General features: G+C 41.8%; 1 protein-coding gene across 1 annotated transcript in view; it reads left to right on the forward strand.

The window, feature by feature from the left end:
- Window positions 1-2,275: 2,275 nt before the first annotated feature.
- Window positions 2,276-25,906, forward strand: part of LOC139408800 (alpha-methylacyl-CoA racemase) — a 38,660-nt gene continuing 15,029 nt past the window's right edge. Inside the window, exons 1-5 of the mRNA XM_071153138.1 lie at window positions 2,276-2,365; window positions 2,472-2,684; window positions 3,089-3,346; window positions 5,926-6,069; window positions 17,899-18,059. Of these exons, the coding sequence (XP_071009239.1) occupies window positions 3,100-3,346; window positions 5,926-6,069; window positions 17,899-18,059 (552 nt within the window). The 5' untranslated portion in view covers window positions 2,276-2,365; window positions 2,472-2,684; window positions 3,089-3,099. The remainder of the gene's footprint in view (window positions 2,366-2,471; window positions 2,685-3,088; window positions 3,347-5,925; window positions 6,070-17,898; window positions 18,060-25,906) is intronic.

The following is a 25,906-nucleotide window of genomic DNA, read 5'->3' on the forward strand; positions in this document are numbered from 1 at the left end:
TGGAATAATAGAAGTGTGGGGAATAACAGTAGTGTTCTTGGTATAAGCACAGTAATTACCCTATATTTTAGCCCACTGTTAAGAATGAGAATTGTTCCACTGATCAGGCTAAATAAAGTAAATAGATAATAAAATCTCCCTAAGACAAGTTGACATACATTTTCCCCTACACCATAACCAAATTATTTTAATATTTATCTTCCCAGCTCCCCCTCCCTGGCGCTCGAAGGCGCAAGCCTCCCCAGCATTACACACTCCTGCCACCATCATTACTCACACCTGCCTTCCCCCTGTCACGCGCATCAGTGATTATTGGACTCACCCGGACTCAATCACCTCTGTCATTATCTCCCCTATATCTGTCTGGTTCCCCGCTATGTTCCATACTTCAGCATTGATTGTCATATGTCCTTGTATACTCGTGCGCTGACACTGTTCCTGTCTTGTTTCATGTCTGTTCCTGTTTAAATATTTGACTCCCTGTACCTGTTTCTCATCTCCGGCATCGGTCCTTACACCCCTCTAGAATCAAATGTACACTTTTAGGTTCACAATCTGTTTGACAAAATTATTTTTGCGGTTACTCGTCAGGTTACCCTACCAAACTTCCCTGATAAAACATACTGTAGGTCTGTCTGTTGCCTTTTCATTGTCACAGCCTAAATGCCAATCACCAAACGAGGGGACTAATGCAAGTGTGGATTAAATCGACTGGTGTACATGCTGTCAAAAGCCTGTATTCTGCAATAGGGACGGGAGTAACATCAACCTAATTTTGTTGGCAACATTGTACATAATACAGCGCTACCGTGCTGCACTTTTTACAGTTTTATAACTCAGCAGAGAGTTCTCTCTCTCCATTCAGCTCCACTCTAATCTTGAGGGGTGTTTCTTTAAAACGTCTTATGCTTCAATGTATCGCGGTTCACAGTGCTGTGGCAGGACAGGACAATGATAGAGGTTTCCGCTCGTGATGTTAAATTGCAGGTTCAGATGCTCCGATTTCAAAACGATTTGGAGCACAGTTGAAAATGTAACGCACTGACTATACAATGGACTAGATATAAGAGGTGTGGCGTGTGAGCGTCAGAAGATAATCAAATGTCTCATGGCCAATGCATGAGAGTTGGCAGCTCTGTTGAGGGCGTCCACCATTTTAAAGTAGTCAACAGGGTGAGGATTCCTGTTGGTAGCAATCAGCCAATGAAGAAGAAAATTGACTACTTTAAAATGGAGATAGTTTCAATGTTGCTGCCTAAGCTGTCACAGACGCTATAATTGAGCCACACAGTGGACACATCATAATACCCATAAAACCTAGCGGTCAAACAAGGAAATGGTTCCAATCCTTTTTCCAACATTCATGTTATTCACTCTGGATTTGAGAAACACTTCAAATAAGGGCTGTGTTTTGTTTAGGCTTACCCTGGGGTTACATTTTCATAACCGTGTAAATCTCTCTCGGACAAAGTGACTTTTATCAATATATTCAGCTCTATTTACTCTTAGATTCGAACATGCTAATCAGCAACAAAGTATACTTCATGCAAGACTACAAATCCATGCAAGTCCCAGCCATCTCTAGCTGACACCTTTGCTGTCAACTAGCTAGCTACCTTGATCCAAAACGAAAGATACACTGAGTATACCAAACATTAGGAACACTTTCCCCACCCTAGCTTTCACCTGGATTCACCTGATCATTCTATGTCATGGAAAGAGCAGGTGTTCTTAATGTTTTATATACTCAGTGTATATTGAAAATGTTAATTTACTGATCCAAATTTTGTTTAACTAATATTTGTCTTATGTATTTGGTCCATGTCAAAATACATAGAATGGCAGGAAATTAGCTTTAAAACAGTAACATTTTACTGGGGGAAGACCCCCAGATCCCCTGTCTAGGGGTTGTGCCAGGGGGAAATGAAATTCATAGAGCAACTCTCACTCCAAGCTTTCTTCAAAAGTTGTCAGCCCTGTCTCAATGGCAATGTCGGTGCTAAAATGTATCCACGATGAGTCCTCTATCTATCTCTATGACAATAGGCACAACTCTGATGTAAAGTTGTTGTTTTTTTCAAAGATTCCGAAATGCTAATTTCGTCCACTTATATCAGTGGATTTATAATAACCTAATTATTACAAAACGTCAAATAAGCCCCAAATAGCGATTGAGCAATAAGAAATGTTGTTGACCAAATTCGACACTCATTGACCTCCATACAAAAACGTATTTTCTTGGACAGATTTTTGGCGGAGTACAACCTCTCGCTTCGCCTCTTCCTCTTTGGATAAACAATACATTCTTGTGGATATTTTGTCCCAAATGTCAGCTGAAGGACAAACCGCACAGCATACCGGTAAAGTAAGTTCAAATGTAATTGTATTCAACGTTCTGGTTTGTAAGGAACATTTACACGATTTTGCAAGCATTCGTTTCATGTTGTATACCAATTAATTGTGTATTACAGTTGGATTAATCAGACTATGACCTCCGTTGGTACCTACAAAAAGACGCTGATGCAATGCCTTCTATTCTCCACCAATGATTGTCCAATACGAGTTCTCCACGTTTAGTGATTATTTAAAGACGTCAATTCCCATGCACCACCAGGAGTTGGACGTCACCCGGAAGTACCCGTAGTCAGAAATATTTGGTTGAGTTTTGTTGTTGTCCAGCAAAGGTAGGTGTTTCAGAGTTTCTATGAAATAGAGTTATGCCCAAATACTATAATTTAATACTTCAAACATTGGCACATGTACTGCGTGTTCGCTATGTATCTACATAGCATGCCAAAAGAGAACTTAGCCTAGATAGTGATGGAAGCAACCCTGCCAAGTGAACTATGACCCATATTCATTGTAAGTTGCCCGCGGCAGTCATTGAATAGATTTATATTGTACAAAACCCTTTATCAACCTATATTGACTGCACAGTAGCATGTAACAAAATGTAAATAATATATATATAGTTAATAAAGGTGTTCAAATGATTTAATTGTTATGATCGGCTAACCGCACACTGTCACACTGAATAGCATGTTCATTACATCACATAAAATACATTAGAACACCCATCTTTCAACAGCGGTTCCATTCATGGCGCTTGCTGGTGTGCGTGTCATCGAACTTGCGGGCCTGGCCCCAGCGCCCTTTTGCGGCATGATTCTGGCTGACTTTGGCGCCAAGGTGATCCGAGTGGACCGGACCAAGGTTGCAATGGCAATGGACACGCAGGCTCGAGGCAAGCGCTCGGTGGCGATCAACCTGAAGAGCCCAGAGGGAGTAGCTGTGCTGAAAAGACTCTGCATTCAATCAGATGTCGTCCTTGAGCCCTTCCGCAAAGGTCAGATATGTTCATATTTGGCCATCATTGAATATTTCAGTTAGTGAATTGTGAAAATGCCCCCCATAAAGACTAGATATATGGGGTTATTGAATGCCACTTTATTCTATAGAAACGTGGTCAATTATTGACAGGTGATAAGAGATGAGAGTCAGGGTTAAAGGTATCAACCATTTTCTAAATGAAGAGAGCAACATTACATGTCTACCACGGCCTGATTGGGAGTGGATGTACTGTACAGTGTAAGAAAATGCATTTGTATGCACTAGCTGGTGTTGACCAAGTCGTAAATAAGGAAAGGATTCCCATACACAGTTTGATTGTTCCCACATGTATTCTGCCCAGAACACACATGAAAGTGAAATGTGTGATGGAACTATAAGCCTTTTGACGCATTATTGGTTTATCCATAGACAGCAATGTGTAGACTAGTGCATTTTATTTTCATCTCAGAAATCAAAATGGAATAATTTCATACTGGATTCGGAGGGACATCTTCCAAGTGTGCAGTGCACTTTGGATACATTCCAATGTATAGTATCAGAAATTGTACCATCAATTCATAAAAGGAGATTCCTCCTTGCTAATCAAGGTAACAATCTTAGCTCTTTATTTTCATGAAGAAGCCTCCTTTAAAAAAAAAAAATGAATCATAGTTGTCCAAAAACAAATGTAGTCCACTGTTTTCCCTATTAAATGGGTCGAAAGCAGCCATTCCTAAACACTGTAATTAAAACCAGAGTGAAATCAATTGCTCTCATCTGGTCTACTTCTGTGCTGGTTTACAATGTGAGTTTCTCCTCCTGTGGTGTAAAAAAGGCTACGCTCTTTGCTCAGGTTAAATGCAGAAGACAAATACAGGCCACGGAAGAACTGGGACATTTCCAGTTTCCAGGAATTGTGTACAGATTCTTGCGACATGGGGCCGTGCGTTATAATGCTGAAATATGACGTGATGGCGGCAGGAATGGCATGACAATGGGCCTCAGGATCTCGGCACAGTATCTGTGCATTCAAATTGCCATTGATAAAATGCAATTGTGTTCGTTGTCCATAGCTTATGCCTGCCCATACCATAACCCCACCACCACCATGGGGCACTCTGTTCACAACATTGACCGCTCGCTCACACGACGCCATACACGCCATCTGTCATGTGCCCGGTACAGTTGAAGCCGGGATTAATCCGTGAAGAGCACACTTCTCCAGCGTACCAGTAGCCATCGAAGGTGAGCATTTGCCCACTGAAGTCGGTTACGACGCCAAACTGCAGTTAGGTCAAGACCATGGTGAGGATGACAAGTATGCAGATGCGCTTGCCTGAGACGGCTTCATCAGCATTCCAGGTGGCTGGTCTTAGATGATCCCGCAGGTGAAGAAGCTGAATGTGGAGTGCCTGGGCTGGCATGGTTACACATGGTCAGTGGTTCTGAGGCTGCTTGGACGTACTGCAAAATTCTCTAAAACAACGTTGGTAGTGGAAAAAAAATGTTACATTTTCTGGCAACTGCTCTTCTGGACGTTCCTGCAGTCAGCATGCCAATTGCACGCTCCCTCAACTTGAGACATATCTGGCATTGTGTTTTGTGACAAAACTGTACATTTTTAGAGTGGTCTTCTATTGTCCCCAGCACAAGGTGCACCTATGTAATGATCATGCTGTTTAATCAGCTTCTTGATATGCCACACCTGTCAGATGGCTGGATTATCTTGGCAAAGGAGAAATGCGGGGATCTTTTATTTGAAGTCATGAAACATGGGACCAACACTTGTTGCGTTTTTATATTTTTGTTCAGTATATAATTGTAATTTTGTCAGGCTTGACTTTCCAAATAAAATTGAATCTTTTTTGCTCATATAATTAAAAGAAACACCTTGCATAGCCTAAAACATCCTAATAAAGGACCTTTGAGTACATCAAAAAGGTTTGATATACCTCAACTGGTATGCCATCCAGCCCTGGAGTTTTCCCAAATTTAAAGGCTTTAATTGCGTGAAGAAGTTCCTCTAATTTGTCCTTCACATTAGTCTTTCTGTACAGCTTTTAATTTTACACTTTTAACAGAACAAATATTCAGTTCGTGGAGATGGAGGAGCCTGAAATGAGAACAACATATGCTTAAAGTACTTTGCATCCTCTTTCAAAATATAGTTTGGTGATTTCATTTGTAACAAGTTTCTGTAAATTATTTTTGGTAGTATTTCTGTTGAATGTGAGCTGTACTTACTTTCCCACTTCTATCTATTCAGCTGTATTGAAAGGACATTTTCCCCAAAGTTTGCACTGGTTGGTGTGTCTGATGGTCATGAGTGCAGGGTCTATAGAAAGAAATAGACCGTGCCAGACAGTGTCCCTGGACCAACCTCAACTATATGACTCAGACTTTAGTGGTTTGCAAGAAGCTTCAGGCTTTATTTGCTTTGTGGTGCATTGTCTTCTGTTTCTGTGGATGTGGTTTAAGTGTTTGGTGTTGAATAAGCTGTGCCTGGCTAATGGTACACTTTGTTACGCCTCTGTACTTTTATTCCTAATTTGAAGGTATGTCAAGTCTGTCCTTTAACTGTGTGTTTCTGTGTAGGAGTTATGGAGAAGCTGGGCCTGGGTCCAGAGGAGCTACTGAAGGAGAACCCTCGTCTGATCTACGCACGCCTCACTGGCTACGGCCAGAGTGGAGCCTATGCCAAGGCTGCTGGTCACGACATCAACTACCTCGCCATGTCAGGTAGAAACAACTTGACATTACGTCCATCCGGGACATAAGATGTGGAACAGCTTCAGTTGAAAATCAGATATAGAAATACACACTATTCAATGGCATATTACTTAGGACTGATAGCACTACAATTACTGAATGGTCTCGATGGCAACCATCTCTGTGGCTGCACGAGTAGAGTGCCATTTTTGCATCCCTTTTGATATTGTAAATATAAATTGTGCACCCCTATTGCATAAAACCATGTTCTATTACATGAAGTTCCCTTTAACCTCTCTGGGATTTGTGGGACAGCCAGTGAAATTGCAGGGCGCCAAATTCAAACAACAGAAATCTCATAATTACAATTCCTCAAACCTACAAGTATTATACACCATTTTAAAGATAAACCTCTTGTTAATCCAACCACCGTGTCCAATTTCAAAGGCTTTACAGCGAAAGCACACCATGCGATTGTTAGGACAGCGCCTAGCCACAAAAAAATACATTTTCCAGCCAAGGAGATGGCTCACAAAAGTCATAAATAGCGATTTTAAATTAATCACTAACCTTTGATCTTCATCTGGTGGCACTCCCAGGACTACATGTTACACAAATGTTTTTGTTCAATGAAATCCCTCTGTCCAAAAACCTCAGTTTAAATTAGCGCTTTATGTTCAGTAATGCATTGTCTCAAATAACATCCAGCCATTTGAAATAGCAGATTACAGAAATACTTATCATAAATATTGAAAGATACAAGTGTTATGTTTAGGATTAAAGAAACTTCTTGTTAATCCAGCCACTGTGTCAGATTTCAAAATGCTTTACCACGAAAGCAAACCATACTACACTGCTCAAAAAAATAAAGGGAACACTAAAATAACACATCCTAGATCTGAATGAATGAAATATTCTTATTAAATACTTTTTTCTTTACATAGTGAAATGTGCTGACAACAAAATCACACAAATTATCAATGGAAATCAAATTTATCAACCCATGGAGGTCTGGATTTGGAGTCACACTCAAAATTAAAGTGGAAAACCACACTACAGGCTGATCCAACTTTGATGTAATGTCCTTAAAACAAGTCAAAATGAGGCTGTTGTGTTGTGTGTGTGTGTGTGGCCTCCACGTGCCTGTATGACCTCCCTAAAACGCCTGGGCATGCTCCTGATGAGGTGGCGGATGGTCTCCTGAGGGATCTCCTCCCAGACCTGGACTAAAGCATCCGCCAACTCCTGGACAGTCTGTGGTGCAACGTGGCGTTGGTGGATGGAGCGAGACATGATGTCCCAGATGTGCTCAATTGGATTCAGGTCTGGGGAACGGGCAGGCTAGTCCATAGCATCAATGCCTTCCTCTTGCAGGAACTGCTGACACACTCCAGCCACATGAGCTGTAACCCCCACCTGTGGACGTCGGGCCCTCATACCACCCTCATGGAGTCTGTTTCCGACCGTTTGAGCAGACACATGCACATTTGTGGCCTGCTGGAGGTCATTTTGCAGGGCTCTGGCAGTGCTCCTCCTGCTCCTCCTTGCACAAAGGTGGAGGTAGCGGTCCTGCTGCTGGGTTGTTGCCCTCCTACGGCCTCCTCCACGTCTCCTGATGTACTGGCCTGTCTCCTGGTAGTGCCTCCATGCTCTGGACACTACGCTGACAGACACAGCAAACCTTCTTGCCACAGCTCGCATTGATGTGCCATCCTGGATGAGCTGCACTACCTGAGCCACTTGTGTGGGTTGTAGACTCCGTCTCATGCTACCACTAGAGTGAAAGCACTGCCAGCATTCAAAAGTGACCAAAACATCAGCCAGGAAGCATAGGAACTGAGAAGTGGTCTGTGGTCGCCACCTGCAGAACCACTCCTTTATTGGGGTTGTCTTGCTAATTGCCTATAATTTCCACCTGTTGTCTATTCCATTTGCACAACAGCATGTGAAATTTGTCAATCAGTGTTGCTTCCTAAGTGGACAGTTTGATTTCACAGAAGTGTGATTGACTTGGAGTTACATTGTGTTGTTTAAGTGTTCCCTTTATTTTTTTGAGCAGTGTATTATCTGAGGATAGCACCCCATCAAACAAACACAGACAATCATATTTCATCCCGCCAGGCGCGACACAAAACTCAGAAATAATGATATAATTCATGCCTTACCTTTTGAAGATCTTCTTTTGTTGGCACTCCAATATGTCCCATATTGGTCAATTTGTTTGATTAATTCCATCGTTATTTCTCCAAAATGTCAATTTATTTGGCACGTTTGATCCAGAAAAACACTACAAAATATCTAATAAGTTACTTGTAATCTTTGTCCAAACATTTCAAACAACTTTCCTAATACAACTTTAGATATTTTTTTACGTAAATAATCAATCAAATTTAAGACGGGATAAAAACAAAGTGGAGCGAGCTTTCAGATCACGCGCCCCAACCACAACAGTATACTTCACTCGACCCTCGTTCTGAACTGCCTGACTTCTTCACTTCCTATAGGAAAATCATCAACCAATTTCTAAAGACTGACATCCAGTGAAAGCGATAGGAACTGCAAGCAAGTGCTTAGAAATCTAGACTCCCATTGAAAACCCATTTGAAAAGAGTGACCTAAAGAAATAAAAAATCCTGGTTGGTTTATCCTCGGGGTTTCGCCTGCCAAATAAGTTATGTTATACTCACAGACATCATTCAAACAGTTTTAGAAACTTCAGTGTTTTCTATCCAAATATACTAATAATATGCATATCCTAGCTTCTAGGCCTTAGTAGCAGGCAGTTTACTTTGGGCACGCTTTTCATCCGGGCGTGAAAATACCGCCCCCTAGCCTAGAGAGGTTAACCCGGAGCCTCTTAAAGAAAAAGTTACAGGTCTGTGAGCCAGAAATCTTGCTTGTTTGTAGGTGACCAAATACTTATTTTCCACCATAACTTGCAAAATAAATTCATTAAAAATCCTACAATGGGATTTTCTGGATTTTTTTTCTCATTTTGTCTGTCATAGTTGAAGTGTACCTATGATAAATTACAGGCCTCTCATCTTTTTAAGTGGGAGAACTTGCAAAATTGGTGTCTGACTAAATACTTTTTTGCCCCACTGTATTTCAGATTCTTCAAAGTAGCCACCCTTTGCCTTGCACACTCTTGGCATTCTCTCAACCAGCTTCACCTGGAATGCTTTTCCAACAGTCTTGAAGGAGTTCCCACATATGCTGAGCACTTGGCTGCTTTTCCTTCACTCTGCGGTCCAACTCATCCCAAACCATCTCAATTGGATTGAGGTCGGGTGATTGTGGAGGCCAGGTCGTCTGATGCAGCACTCCATCACTCTCCTTCTTGGTCAAATGGCACTTACATAGCCTGGAGGTGTGTTGAAAAACTAATTTATAGTCCTACTAAGCTCAAACAAAATGGGATGGCTTATTGCCACAGAATGCTGTTGTAGCCATGCTGGTTAAGTGTGCCTTGAATTCTAAATATGTCACCAGCAAAGCACCATCACACCGCCTCCTCCATGCTTCACGGTGGGATCCACACATGCGGAGATCATCCGTTCACCTACTCTGTATCTCACAAAGACTTGGACTCATCAGACCAAAGGACAGTTTTCCACTGGTCTAATGTCCATTTGCTTGGGCCAAGAAACACAAGCAAGTCTCTTCTTATTATTGGTGTCCTTTTAGTAGTGGTTTCCTTGCAGCAATTTGACCATGACGGCTTGATTCACGCAGTCTCCTCTGAACAGTTTATTTGTCTGTTACTTGAACTCTGTGAAGAATTTATTTGGGCTGCAGTCTGATGTGCAGTTAATTATAGATTTCTGAGGCTGGTAACTCTAACTTTTCCTCTGCAGCAGAGAACTCTGGGTCTTCCTACCCTGTGGCAGTCCTTATGAGAGCAAGTTTCATCATAGCTCTTTTTACGACTGCACTTGAAGAAACTTTCAAAGATCTTGAAAATGTTCCAGATTGACTGACCTTCATGTCTTTAAAGTAATGAAGGACTGTCGTTACTCTGCTTATTTGAGCTTTTCTTGCCATTAAATGGACTTGGTCTTTTACCAAATAGGGCTATATTCTGGATACCACCCCTACCTTGTCACAACACAACTGACTGGCTCAAACTCATTAAGAAGAAAATAAATTCCACATTCACTTTTAACCAGGGACACCTGTTAATTGAAATGCATTCCAGGTGACTATCTCATGAAGCTGGTTGAGAGAATGCCAAGTGTGCAAAGCTGTCATCAAGGCTACTTTTAAATAATCTCAAATATATATTTAGATTTGAACAATATTTTGGTTACTACATAATAGTAGAAAATAGTATAAAAAAAAGAAACCATGGAATGAATAAGTGTCCACAGTTTTTGACTGGTACTGCACAGTGGCAAGAAAAAGTATCTGAACCCTTTGGAATTACCTGGATTTCTGCATAAATTGGTCATGAAATTTGATTTTATCTAAGTCACAAAAATAAACACATTGTGCTTAAACTAATAACACACAAATTATTGTATTTTTCTTGTCTGTATTGAATACATAATTTTAAACATTCACAGTGTAGGTTGGGGAAAAGTATGTGAACCCCTAGGCTAATGACTTCTCCAAAAGCTAATTGGAGTCAGCTAACCTGGAGTCCAATCAATGAGATGAGAATAGAGATGTTGGTTAGAGCTGACTTGCCCTATTTAATTTTTTTTATTTTTTATTGAGTTTGCTATTCACGAGAAGCATTGCCTGATGTGAACCAGGCTTCGAACAAAAGATCTCAGAAGACCTAAGATTAAGAATTGTTGACTTGCATAAAGCTGGAAAGGATTACAAAAGTATCTCTATAGTATCTATGCGGACCAAAGGTGCCACTAGGTTTTATTCCTGTCAATGTCTGTCCATGCAGTAGGGCTATATGAGTCCAAAAAGATGGACATCATCACCAAGATGTGTCCTTTGATGCTTGCAAATCAAAGGCAGCTCTGGAATGCCTTTGCTGTGAACAGCATTGCTGAGGATGAGGAGTGATATGGAAGAGCACTGAAGAAGTTTTAAAAATGAAACTTAAAAATAAAAATGTTACTTAACTATTCAGCATTTTATCAATTGTAGCTAAATGTCATTTGTGTCCTCTTTAAATGTGCATATATATAATATAAATAAATATATATATATATATATATATGTGTAAATGCTGTATGCTTTAAAATTACTTCTTAAAGCTGTTATTTATTCAATTGTCTGTAAGTGTCTTTAAAACAGTCTATACAAATAGTAAAATGTTTATAATTCGTATTACCCTATGTTCCAATACATCATTATATATATTACAAGATAGGTCCTCATTTTATGTACTTCAAACAATTGCTGTGCTGCTTTTCACATTTATTCTTATAACAAGACATGGGCTAGTTATAAAACACAGTATGTAATGTGACTGACGCAGAACCTACGTCTCCATGTAAATGCAAATGGTATCTTAGTGGAAGACACACAGGATTCAGTTTAAACTCTGTTACACTGCCAGTAATAACACTGTTATTAATAGCATACATGAGAATTATAGTAAACTAACAAATGAAAATGGCAGATACTGCTCTTTGGTATTACCCTGCAATTTGTAACATCATGCCAAGGAAGAAGGCAGTAACTGTCGTTTAAGGGTCAAAGGTCATGTCAGGGTCAACATGAATAAAACCTTAACCCATCGTAATACAGCAGATCACTGCCTCATTTGCACACACTGTATATATACTTTTTCTCTGTGTTATTGACTGTATGTTTGTTTATTCCATGTGTAACTCTGTTTGTCGCATTGCTTTGCTTTATCTTGGCCAGGTCGCAGTCGTAAATGAGAACTTGTTCTCAACCAGCCTACCTGGTTAAATAAAGGTGAAATAAAAAACTCTCCAATGATCTCCCTAGAATTCATTTGGCTGGACAATAAAAAAAAAACTTTAACCTTTTTCTCAGTTCCACCCTATGAGCACTTACTGCCTTTTTGCTTGGTAGGGCAGTATTGAACTCAAGCTAATTCAAACCAATTTGTATTAACCCTTTAGAACCCCTACCGCCATCAATGGCCTTTCTTTATATTACTATAGCGATCACGAACGGCATTGTAAGGAAAACAATCTGTGTCTATCGCAACATTAACTTTCTAGCAACCTGTTTTCGTATTTGCGTGTCTGTCATCAACCGGAAATGTAACTTTTAAAAAAAACTAAATAACTAAAAATGACTGCGCCAACTTCGGCCACGACTTTTCACTGTGAAGGGGGTTGTATCTGGTAATACGGATTCGAACATGCCCTTGCACTTTTAAAGCGATGATGTCGAGGTGAGTGAAATAAGTAAACAGCAGATATGTTTGGTGTTTTGATGCTGTGAAATTTGGGGAATAGCTCTCAGATTAGAAAATCCTGTCATGATGATTTGGCTGGTACAGGCGAACACAGCCGTGGAGCAAGAGCTCGAATGATTGCTCTCGGTCTCATGGAAATAGTTGCAATGTTTAGCTGTGTATATAGTCCGCTAACTAGTTGGTTGTTTTATCTTGTTTCTACCAATGTAATTAATATGGAAACGGCCCTATCTGCTTGCTAGCTAGTCTTGTCAGCCACGAAAAGTTTGTGTGTGTGGTTTTAAATTTGGGCTGCGCTTGCGACGCGTCAACCTCAACTGTCACTTTCACAAGCAAGTCATACAAACAAGCCGCTAACTAGACACAGAAATAGAGATTGAAGTCAATTGTGTTTTTATTTTGGGATTATGTTTACTAGGCACAGATATTCATAGGCTATACATTGCCTTGTTTTCCTATTATTTGACAGTTTAGCTGTCATGTTACTTAGGGTAGATGACCGCGCAGTGGAGGTCATATGATATTGAGTTGCGGTGATGTTTGTTTACATAGCCAGCTAACAAGGTACTTGTTTTGTCCTGTTTCTACCGATGCAATTCATTTGGAAACTGTCCCAGCTTCGTAACTAATCAGCTAACATTGGAGAATTCTGTAGAATTCTGTATGTCAGGCAAGAAAATGAGATTTGGAGACCGTTGTGCTTCGCTTGCGACCCTGCCATTTGATCGTCTCCCTACAAAGACAACTAGTTAACTATGCCTCTTCAAAATAGATTAATTATATTAACCTGCACATAGTGTCAACTTTCATCTTTTACTTTTGTTAGATTCTGGGTTAAACTTGGAACATTATTATACTCAAGTATCGTATCTAAGGAGTGATAGACTGTTTTTTTTACATCAGAAGTTAATGGTTCTGTAGGAGCCAGATGCCTTTGGAATGTGTTGGGTGGCTGGGAGGAAGTCACAGGATTGCTACAGGGGATACAGATGGACATCTGTGGATTAGTCAAATCAGGGGTTGAGGTGAGGTCAGATCCCCTTAAGGGAGAAATTATGGTTTATTACCCTATTACTTCATCTTCCTGTCGAACCATAAAATATGTAAGGATTGGAGAGAAGGTGGAGTGCCTAAATTGGAGTGTATACAGTTGAAGTCGGAAGTTTACATACTTAGGTTGGAGTCGTTAACTCGGTTTTTCAACCACTCCACACATTTCTTGTTAACAAACTATCGTTTTGGCAAGTCGGTTAGGACATCTACTTTGTGCATAACAAGTAATTTTTCCAACAATTGTTTACAGACAGATTATTTCGCTTATGATTCACTGTATCACAATTCCAGTGGGTCAAAAGTTTACATACACTAAGTTGACTGCCTTTAAACAGCTTGGAAAATTCCAGAAAATTATGTCAAGGCTTTAGAAGCTTCTGATAGGCTAGTTGACATCATTTGAGTCAATTGGAGGTGTACGTGTGGATCTATTTAAAGGCTTACCTTCAAACTCAGTGCCTCTTTGCTTGACATCATGGGGAAATCAGCCAAGACCTTAGAAAGAAAATTGTAGACCTCCACAAGTCTGGTTCATCCTTGGTAGCAATTTACAAATGCCTGCAGGTACCATGTTCATCTGTGCAAACAATAGTACGCAAGTATAAACACCATGGGACCATGCAGCCGTCATACCGCTCAGGAAGGAGACGCGTTCTGTCTCCTAGAGATGAACGTACTTTGGTGCGAAAAGTGCAAATCAATCCCAGAACAACAGCAAAGGACCTTGTGAAGACGCCGGAGGAAACGGGTACAAAATGATCTATATCCACAGTAAAATGAGTCCTATATCAACATAACCTGAAAGGCCGCTCAGCAAGGAAGAAGCCACTGCTCCAAAACCGGCATTAAAAAAAGCCAGACTGCGGTTTGCAACTACTCATTGTACTTTTTGGAGAAATGTCCTCTGGTCTGATGAAACAGAAATTGAAATGTTTGGCCATAATGACCATCGTTATGTTTGGAGGAAAAGGGGGAGGCTTGCAAGCTGAGGAACACCATCCCAACTGTGAAGCACGGGGGTGGCAACAATGTTGTGGGGGTGCTTTTCTGCAGGAAGGACTGGTGCACTTCACAAAATAGATGGCATCATGAGTTAGGAAAATTATGTGGATATATTGAAGCAACATCTCAAGACCTCATGGGTCTTCCAAATGGACAATGACCCCAAGCATACTTCCAAAGTTGTGGTAAAATGGCTTAAGTCAAGGCATTGGAGTGGCCATCACAAAGCCCTGACCTCAATCCTATAGATTGTGGGCAGAACTGAAAAAGTGTGTGAGCAAGGATGCCTACAAACCTGACTCAGTTACACCAGCTCTGTCTGGAGGAATGGGACTAAATTCACCCAACTTATTGTGGGAAGCTTGTGGAAGGCTACCTGAAATGTTTGACCCAAGTTAAACAATTTAAAGGCAATGCTACCAAATACTAATTGAGTGTATGTGAACTTCTGACCCACTAGGAATGTGATGAAATAAATAAAAGCTGAAATAAATCACTCTCTACTACTATTGATATTTCACATTCTTAAAATAAAGTGGCGATCCTAACTTACTGAAGACAGGGAATTTTTACTAGGATTAAATGTCAGGGATTGTGAAATTGAGTTTAAATGTATTTGGCTAAGGTGTATGTAAACTTCAACTGTCTTGACTGACTTCAACTGTACTTTTAATATGGGGCTATGACAGTCAATTGCAAATAGGTCTGACAATTTATCTCAGCACCACTAATGAGATGGGTATGCTTGATGCATCTCAAAGTCAGGGGATGTGGTTGACCTAATCTCTCCTGTCATATCCAACCTGAATCGATATTTGTTTTTAATGCAGACGAGAGAACTGAATCCGCGTGCCATGAGTTTAAATGCAGAGGCCTGCCCACTGTTCCGTGATAGATGGAGCCCCATCTGTGAAATAGCCCACCATTTGATCCTATGGAATCTGTTTTTCGTCAATATCGCCACGCAACACACTGAACATCCCCTGTGCCGTTTCATGCTCGGGAATCGTGAGAATATGTCCTCGTGAATAGCATCCCCCGACATGTACTGTAGCGAACAAAAGTCAATGCATCTCGGTTTCCACATCTAACGTCCATTTGGAAAGATTAAGGTGGGATGTTTTTTGAATCGTTCAGAGTTTCCTCTTGATTGCTAGCTATAGCATCAATTATTAGTTTCGCAGTGTTATCTGACAAAGGTATTGATGTGTGTCTGTGCTTCTGCCTCCCCACACATTGTTTTCACCATTTTTCCTGGGCAAGGTGAAAATCTGTCGTTCCGCCCCTGAACAAGGCATTTAACCCACCGATCCTAGGCCGTCATTGAAAATAAGAATGTGTTCTTAACTGACTTGCCTAGTTAAATAAAGGTATACAAAATAAAATAAAAATCGAATAAAATACAGATTTTCCGATTGTTATGAAAACTTGAAATCGGCCCTAATTAATCGGCCATTCCGATTACTCGGTCGACCTCTATTCCAGAGGCAGTTTGGAACTCAGTATTGAGTGTTGCAACCGAGGACAGACGATTTGGCGGTCCCGTACTGTGCACTTGTGTGATCTACCGCTGTGACCTACCGCTGTTGCTCCTAGACGTTTACACTTCACAATAACAGCACTTACAGTTGACCGGGGCAGCCCCAGCAGAGCAGAAATTTGACGAACTGACTTGTTAGAAAGGTGGCATCTTATGACCGTGCCACATTGAAAGTCACTGGGCTATTCAGTACGGGCCAATCTACTACCAATGTTTGTCTACGGAGGTGCCCGATTTTATACACCGGTCAGCAACAAGTGTGGCTGAAATAGCCAAATCCGCTAATTTGAAGGGGTGTCCACACTTTTGGCCTTGTGTGTGCATATACTGTGCCTTTTCATATATTGTTGCAATCTGTAATTTGGGTAGATTTTTATTTGGAATCCATGTAATGGACATACACAAAATAGTCCAAATTGGTGTAGTGAAATGGGAAAAAATCACGTGTTTTATTTGATTTGTTTTTAAACTTAAGTTGTGCGTGCATATGTATTCACCACCTTTGCTTTGAAGCCCCTAAATAAGATATGGTGCCACCAATTACATTCAGAAGTCATATAATTAGTTAGATTTCACACAGGTGGACTTTGTTTAAGTGTTACATGATCTCAGTATATATACAACTGTACTGAAAGGCCCCAGAGTCTGCAACACCACTAAGCAAGGGGCACTATGAAGACTAAGGAGCTCTCCAAACAGGCCGCCCACAAACTCACGAACCAGGCAAGGAGGGCATTAATCAGAGAGGCATCAAAGAGACCAAAGACTAAAGATAAACCTGAAGGAGCTGCAAAGCTCCGCAGTGGAGATTGGAGTATCTGTCCATAAGACCACTTTAAGCCATATATTCCACAGAGCTGGGCTTTATGGAAGAGTGGCCAGAAAAAAAGCCATTGCTTAAAGAAAAAAATAAGCAAACACGTTTGGTGTTTGCCAAAAAGCATGTGGGAGATTTACCAAACATGTGGAAGAAGGTACTCTGGTCAGATGAGACTAAAATTGAGCTTTTTGGCCATCAAGGAAAACACTATGTGTGGCACAAACCCAACCCCTCTTATTCCCCCGAGAATATCATCCCCACAGGTAAGCATGTTGGTGGCAGCATCATGCTGTGGGGATGTTTTTCTTTGGCAGGGACTGGGAAACTGGTCAGAATTGAAGGAATGATGGATGGCGCAGGGAAATACTTGAGGGAAACCTGTTTCAGTTTTCCAGAGATTTGAGTCCAGCAGGACAATGACCCTAAGCATACAGCTAAAGCAACACTCGAGTGGTTTAAGGGGGAACAATATCTTGCAATGGCCTAGTCAAAGCCCAGACCTCAATCCAATTGAGAATCTGTGGTATGACTTAAAGTTTGATGTACAGTGTGAGAACAAGTATTTGATACACTGCCGATTTTGCAGGTTATCAAATACTTGTTCTCCCCACTGTACACCAGCGGAACCCATCCAACTTGAAGGAGCTGGAGCAGTTTTGCCTTGAAGAATGGACAAAAATCCCAGTGGCTAGATGTACCAGACTTATAGAGTCATACCCCAAGAGACTTGCAGCTGTAATTGCTGCAAAAGGTGGCTCTACAAAGTATTGACTTTGGGGGAGTGAATAGTTATGCACGCTCAAGTTTTCTGTCTTTTTGTCTTATTTATTATTTATGATTTATTTCTTTTTTTTATTTGTTTTAATTTAATTCTAGGTCGTAAGGCAACAAAGTAGGAAAAATGCCAAGGGGATTAATACTTTCGCAAGCCACTGTAAGGACTTATCATTTAGACTAGATTTGTTTTAGATCATTTACTTTGTTTATGTTTTATACCATGGTCCATACAGACATTAAGAAAGGATGATGTATCCTCCTCCATCTCTGCTTCTCACTCCATGTATTCCTCTCCTCCTGTGTCAGGCTTGTTGTCCATGCTGGGCCGGAGCCACGAGAAGCCCTACGCTCCTCTGAACCTGTTGGCTGACTTTGCAGGCGGGGGTCTGACCTGTGCCCTCGGGGTGGTCCTGGCCCTGCTGGAGAGGACCAGGTCGGGAATAGGGCAGGTCGTTGACACCAGCATGGTGAGTACGAGATCACATCAGCTCAGTTGAGGTCTTAGCAGATTCATAAGCGACATTTACACCCACAGTGCTGTTCACAGTACGCTGCCAGGCATCAACAACACCTACAGTACTGTTTTCTGTTTTCTGCATATACACCTCATGAACATTAAATGAAAGAAACCGGTATTCAAGGCACCATCAGTAGACTATATTTTCTATTTTAGCAAAAGTGGGCTAAATTTACTTCAAAGAAAAAACAATAATAGCAATTTTCTATCATCCACTCAACTGAAATATTTTTAAAATATAATTGGATTGAAATACAAAAAAATAAAGTGCAAAAATCTATTAATCAAAAACAACACTTTGTTTAAGGAGAAGTAACATGCAGTGAAAACAAATATTAAATTTTAACTTTTAAACTTGAACTGAGTAAAAACTCTAAATATGTGATTGCACAGTAATGTTCACTTGTTTGAGGTTGAGGGTGATACTTGGTGGTGTCCCATCTTTTCCACAAGTTCATCAATGTTCGGGGTAAGGCTCTGAGCTGAAGAAATCCTCAGAATTGAGTGGAGGTGTTCAGCAGTAAGTCGACTTCTGTGTGATGTTTTGTTCAGGTTCATCAAAGAAAACAGTTGTTCACACAGGTATGTGCTGCCAAACATAGACAACGTTTGAGCAGCCTGGATGCGCAGCTGGGGACATATCCTTTAAGTTGCCTTTTTTCTGGGCAAAGGCTTGTACATTGCAGCATACAGATTTTTGCCTGAAGAATGCCGTAGGATATAATGTATATTTAACAGTAGATAACACTGTGACATTGAACAAGGGCACTCAACAACAGCAGAAACTTCCAAACTTTTTTTTTTCTTTCCTACCCCTTTAACCTGAACACTGCTCAGACACAGAAATCACAACACAATCAGCATGTCTTGTGGGTAGCTCAGTACAGTCTCACAACACTTTGTAAAATCCCAGATCAATTCCATCACTAAACTAACCCAGTACCACAATCACAACTGAAAAAAGTAAAGGGCACTGTATCTGTGATATTTTTAAGCATTCTCATGTACAGTAGCATGTGAATTTTATCACAGACAAATACTCCTAATTTTCATCAGCTGTCAGGGTGGCTGGTCTCAGACGAACCCGCAGGTGAAGAAGCCGGATGTGGAGGTTGTGATTTTGAGGCCGGTTGGGCGTACTGCACAATTCTCTAAAACCGCGTTTGGTAGAGAAATGAACGTTCAGTTGTCTGGCAACAGCTCTGGTGGACATGTCTCAAGTTGAGGGAGCTTGCAATTGGCATGCTGACTGCAGACATCTGTGGGGTTGCGTAACAAATCTACACATTTTATAGTAACCTTTTGTCCCCAGCACAAGGTGCACCTGTGTAATGAGCATGCTGTTTAATCAGCTTATTGATATGCCTTACCTGTCAGGTGGATGGATTATCTTGGCAAAAGAGAAATACTAACAGGGATGTAAACTAATTTGTGCACCAAATTTGAGAGAAATATAATTTTTGTGCATATGGAACATTTCTGTGATATTTTATGTCCGCTCACAAAACATGGGACCAACACTTTCCATTTTGCGCTTATATTTTTGTTCAGTACATAAACGATACCAGCACTTAAAATGAGTACCAGCACCTACTTCAGTCCAAGTCAAGCACTAGATGTGCTCAAGATGTGGTTTTATTGACTTTTGCCGCACCTCACTGTGTCATATTTTTATTAAATCCCTCGACGCCATGATGCCTGAAGCACCATTTTCAATGAATATATTAACGTCCCCTCCATGATCGCTGTAAACATTACATTTTGCCTAAGGCTTGTACTTTTCTTTTTCCTCCAGGGATTGTTGGTACTTTTCCATAGCTTTTCTAAAGTTAGTGACCCCAATTTTAAGGCTAATACTGTGTATTAAGGAGATCTCCAAATGTACCCCTCCAAATAATTAGACTGTTTAAGTTACAGGAAAAATGCTATTGTAGCTATTAAAATGCATTCTGTAAACCAGCAAAGACATAATTATCTTTATGTAGACAGCATCTGTAGGCATACAAATTGTATACAAGCAGCCGGCTACTTCCTGTTCATGCCTAATGTAGAGGTTGTAGAGGATTGATGCATGTAGAGGATTGATGCTTTATCAGTAAGGAGTACATGTAATATGCTGATAACTGCCTCAGTGAGGGGCCATGACAATCACATCGTTATTGTTGGTCTGCATGGCAATTATCCCTGACATTCTGTTCAATGGCAACCATCTCAAAAGATTCCCATAATCTATCGCCACAGGCAATCAAAACCAGGCAAACATGAACACAACTGTGAGGGGTCACACTGACTGCCGATAGGTACTTAGCACAGTAGGAGGTAATTCCTTCTCTTGCTAGAACAAAAGACACCACTTGCTGCATACTGACCGAGTACAAACGAACCAGACGTTTCAAAATGTAGAATCGTCTGCCTGTCGGTGGCCAGCAAAGCCAATCAAAGAGCACTACTGTCTGTGTGAGGTCAAAAGGAAAAAAGCGGCACCTTTCCCGGTGTAATCCACCACCTTTTTCCTTGACTTTTTTTTTGTACTGTCTTTTTTTTGCCATTTTATGAATGTGTTATTCAATGTGGGTCTACGGGCTGTAGTAGTAAAGGCCAAATTCAATATATCAAATGTATATATTTTGGGGGGGAACACTTAAATGGGTCCTAAAATTCTAAATCAAACCAGCTACCATCTATACCATCTAAAAACAATTCCATGTGTCACCCCCAACGGTATGGGAATTAACACAAAATAGGTAGCTAGCTATTTACCTAGGTGTCTGACTCTCGTCAGCTAACAGGCAGCTGCTTCATTCAAAAACATATCCATAGTGATTTAATTATAATGTTACTCGCTAAGCTAGTTGTGGCCATCTGGCTAGTATCAACAAGGGCTTACTACAAATTCTAGCTAGCTAGCAACCACACTAGCGCATCTGGCTAGTTAGCTATCTAGCTACAAATTTTAAGCAGGCAAAAATAACGGTACTGACATTTTGGGGTCTGGAGGATTTTAACGAGGCTGAAGGTGGAAGATCTATGTTAACAGCAACAAATGTATTGCCGACACTCTTGTCAGAGGTGCTAAACTGTTATAGACCTATATCCATCCTGCCCTGCCTTTCAGTATTTGAAAGCCAGGTTAATAAACAGATCACTGACCATTTTCAATTCCACCGTACCTTCACCACTATGCAATCTGGTTTCCGAGCTGGTCATGGGTGCACCTCAGCCACGCTCATGGTCCTAAATTATATCATATCCGACATTGATAAAAGACAGTACTGTGCAGCCGTCTTCATCGACCTGGCCAAGGCTTTCGACTCTGTCAATCACCGCACTCTTATCGGCAGACTCAACAGCCTTGGTTTCTCCAATGACTGCCTCGCCTGTTCACCAACTACTTCTCATATAGAGTTCAATGTGTCAAATCGGAGAGCCTGTTGTCCGGACCTCTGGCAATCTCTATGGGGGTGCCACAGGGTTAAATTCTCGGGCCGACTCTTTTCTCTGTATACATCAATGATGTCGCTCTTGCTGCTGGTGATTCTCTGATCCACCTCTACGCAGACGACACCATTCTGTATACTTCTTTGGACACTGTGTTAACTAACATCCAGACAAGCTTCAATGCCATACAACTCTCCTTTCATGGCCTCCAACTGCTCTTAAATGCAAGCTAAACTAAATGCATGATCTTCAACCGATCGCTGCCCACACCTACCCAGCCGTCCAGCATCACTACTCTAGACGGTTCTGACTTAGAATATGTGGACAACTACAAATACCTAGGTGTCTGGTTAGACTCCTTCCAGACTCACATTAAGCATCTCCAATCCAAAATTAAATCTAGAATCGGCTTCCTATTTTACAACACAGCCTCCTTTACTCATGCTGCTAAACATGCCCTCGTAAAACTGACTCTCCTACTGATCCTTGACTTCAGCGATGTCATTTATAAAATAGCCTCCAACACTACTCAGCAAATTAGATGTAGTCTATCACAGTGCCATCCATTTTGTCACCAAAGCCCCATATACTACCCACCACTGCAACCTATATGCTCTCGTTGGCTGGCCCTCTCTTCATATTCGTCGCCAAACCCACTGGCTCCAGGTCATCTATAAGTCTTTGCTAGGTAAAGCCCCGCCTTAACTCAGCTCACTGGTCACCATAGCAACATCCACCCGTAGCACGCGCTCCAGCAGGTATATTTCACTGGTCATCCCCAAAGCCAACTTCTCCTTTGGACGCCTTTCCTTCCAGTTCTCTGCTGCCAATGACTGGAACGAATTGCAAAAATCACTGAAGCTGGAGACTCATATCTCCCTCACTAACTTTAAGCATCATCTGTCAGAGCAGCTTAGCGATCACTGCACCCTGTACACAGCCCATCTGTAAATGGCCCACCTAACTACCTCATCCCCATATTTATTAGTTATTTTTGCTCTTTTTGCACCCCAGTATCTCGTCTTGCACATCATCATCTGCACATCTATCACTCCAGTGTTAATGCTAAATTGTAATTATTTCGCCACTATGGCCTTATGTGTTGTATTGGAACTATTTTATTATAGCGTTGCCGGCGCATTTTGCGGTTGTTTGTCGCTCCTGTGTGGTCAGAGGTTACTGCAGCCAACGAGGGAGGAGTAGAGGATGAGTTCTATTTCCTGGGAGAAGTCACAGATGTTGGTGACTCAAACAATGCATGGACAGTGGAAACTGCCAATAAAATATACTGCAATAGACCTTTAGGTTGACACGGGGGCAGATACAATTGTCATATCAGAAAAGACTTATAGCAGACTAAAAGAACATGCCACCACTGAAGAGCACAGTAACTAGACAGCCCAGGGGGTAAACTGAACTGTATGAGTCACTTTACAGTTACAACTATTTGGAAAGGACAGCCGTTTTAGGTTCAAAGTGTATGTGATAAAGACAATAGAAGAGGTCAAAAGCACAGAGGAGCTCGAGTCCTAATCCTGAAGACCTGAGCAAGCTGAAGATAAAACCAATCAAAAATAAAAATGATGGGGTACCCTACAGTGTAAACCCTTCCAGACGTGTGTCACTGCCCATGCTCCCCAAGGCGAAAAAGGAGCTTGACCGCATGGTGGCGAGTGGCGTGATCATGGAGCATACAGCGGTGTGCTCCTATGGTCCTGGTGCCCAAGAAGAACAAAAATCAGCTGAGGTTATGTGCGGATCTGAGAATGTTAAACTAATCAGTAAAAAGAGAGTCACACATTCTACCTACATATCCTGCCAAAGCTGGCTGGTGCCAAGGTGTTTTCTCTTTTAAATGCAGGAAGTGGCTTCTGGCAGATTCCACTAGAGAGAGAGCGTGTCAGGCTTAACATATTCATAATGTCTTTTGGAAGGTACTATTTCAGAAGACTTCCATTTGGAATCACTACCCCAGAAATCTTCCAGCATGAGATGACAGGGCTCCTGAAGGACTAAGAGGGCGTGGCCATTTACATGGATGAGATCCTTATTTACTCACACACCAGAGGATGATGTGAGACTCCTATACACACTGGAGGATGCAGGTTTGAAGCTCAACCCAGACAAACATCTACTGCGACAGAAACGTCTCAACTACATATGACATTGCTTTGACGAGAATGGCATTCTTCCTGATGATGCCAAGATCCAGGCCGTCACCCAGCCGGAGCCGGCAAGCAACTTGACTGATCTGAGCAGTGTCCTGGGTATGATCCTCTACCTAGGCAGGTACCTACCGGGTCTAGCTGATGTCACCAAACCACTCAACGAGTTGCTCAAGAGTGATGCTGCAGTGCAGGAGGAGGCCTTTAGGAAGTTAAAGCAACTCATCCTGTTCTGGCATTTTATGACATGACAAAACCTATCATAGTCAGTGCAGATGCCAGTAGTTCTGGGTTAGGCGGGCTCCTACTACAGAAATACGACAGACAGTTAGTCAGTAGCTTATTGCTCCAGGACTCTCACCGATGCAGAGAAGCGCTATGCACAGATGGAAAAGTAGTGTCTCGCAGCAGTCTGGGCATGTGAGAAGTTTACCAGGTATCTGTATGGCCTAGATGCATTCACACTGTGATATTCTAGACCTCTCATTCCACTGCAAAGACCTTGACTTAGTGCCTTTGAGGCGCCAGAGACTGTTGATGTGCATGATGCGTTAGAACCCTACACCCGTACCAGACATCCGCAGGCAGCTGTTACATAAAAGATTGCAGAGCTGACCAGTATAATTGAGGCCTATGAGGCCATGCTTTATGATCCGCATGCTATCTCACTCACCGCGTTTGACGTCGTCAAGAAGCAGAGCTGCAGATGGTGAAACACTGTGACAACAAGATGGCCTAGGTATGCCAGACAAGTTAAAAGCCTACTACACCTGCCGACAGCACCTCTCAACCTCACAAGGACTAGTGTTGTATGGTAATAGAATAGTAGTGCCACAAAACATGAGAAATTAGATGTTAGTGCGCATACATGACGGACGTTAGGGTGTTTTGAAGTGTATTCCACCCTTCAAATTAGTGGATTTGTCTATTTCAATCACACCCGTTGCTGATGAGGCACGGTCATAGGAGACCACCTTTCCAGCAAGTCAATTCGTAAAATTTCTGCTCTGCTAGAGCTTCCCTAGTCAACTGTAAGTGCTGTTATTGTCAATGGGAAACGTCTGGGAGGAACAACTGCTCAGCCGTGAAGTGGTAGGCCACACAAGCTCACAGAATGGGACTGCTAAAGCGTGTAGTGCTTAAAAATCGTTTGTCCTCGTTTGCAACACTCAAAACCAAGTTCCAAACTACCTCTCGAAGCAACGTCAGCACAAGGACTGTAAGTCGTGAGCTTCATGAAATGGGTTTCCATGGCCGAAACAGCTGCACAAAAGCCTAAGATCAACATGCGCAATGCCAAGCGTTGGCTGGAGTGGTGTAAAGCTCACGGCCATTGGAGTCTGGAGCAGTGGATCACGAGCAGTGAATCACACTTCACCATCTGAATGTCCAATGGACGACTCTGGGTTTGGCGGATGCCAGGAGAATGCTACCTGCCCCAATGCATAGTGCCAACAGTAGTGGAGGAGGAATAATGGTCTGGGGCTGTTTTTCATGGTTGGGGCTAGGCCCCTTAATTCCAGTGAAGGGAAACCTTAACTCTACAACATTCTAGATAATTCTGCACTTCCAACTTTGTGGCAACAGTTTGGGGAAGGCCCTTTCCTGTTTCAGCATGACAATGCCCCCGTGCATAAAGCGAGGTCCATACAGAAATGGTTTGTCGTGATCGGTGTGGAAGAACTTGACTAGCCTGCACAAGAGCCCTGACCACAACCCCATCAAACACCTTCGGGATGAATTGGAACACCGACTGCGAGTCAGGCCTAATTGCCCGACATCAGTGCCCAACCACACTAATGGTCTTATGGCTGAATGGAAGCAAGTCCCCGCAGCAATGTTTCAACTGGAAATCCTTCCCAGGAGAGTGGAGGCTGTTATCGCTCCCTTATCCCAGTCTGTTGTCCCCATATGCTTCAAGATGGTTACCATTGTTTCTGTACTCAAGAAGGCAAAGATAACTGAACAAAATGACTACCACCCTGTAGCACTCACTTCTGTCATTGTGAAGTGCTTTGAGAGGCTAGTCAAGGATCATATCACTGCCACCTTACCGGCAACCCTAGACCCACTTCAGTTTGCATACTGCCCCAACAGGTCCACAGATGATGCAGTCGCCATCGCACTGCACACTGCCCTATCCCATCTGGACAAAAAGAATAGCTATGTAAGAATACTGTTCATTGACTACAGC

Source organism: Oncorhynchus clarkii, chromosome 5, assembly GCF_045791955.1.
Source record: "Oncorhynchus clarkii lewisi isolate Uvic-CL-2024 chromosome 5, UVic_Ocla_1.0, whole genome shotgun sequence".
NCBI lineage: Eukaryota > Metazoa > Chordata > Actinopteri > Salmoniformes > Salmonidae > Oncorhynchus > Oncorhynchus clarkii.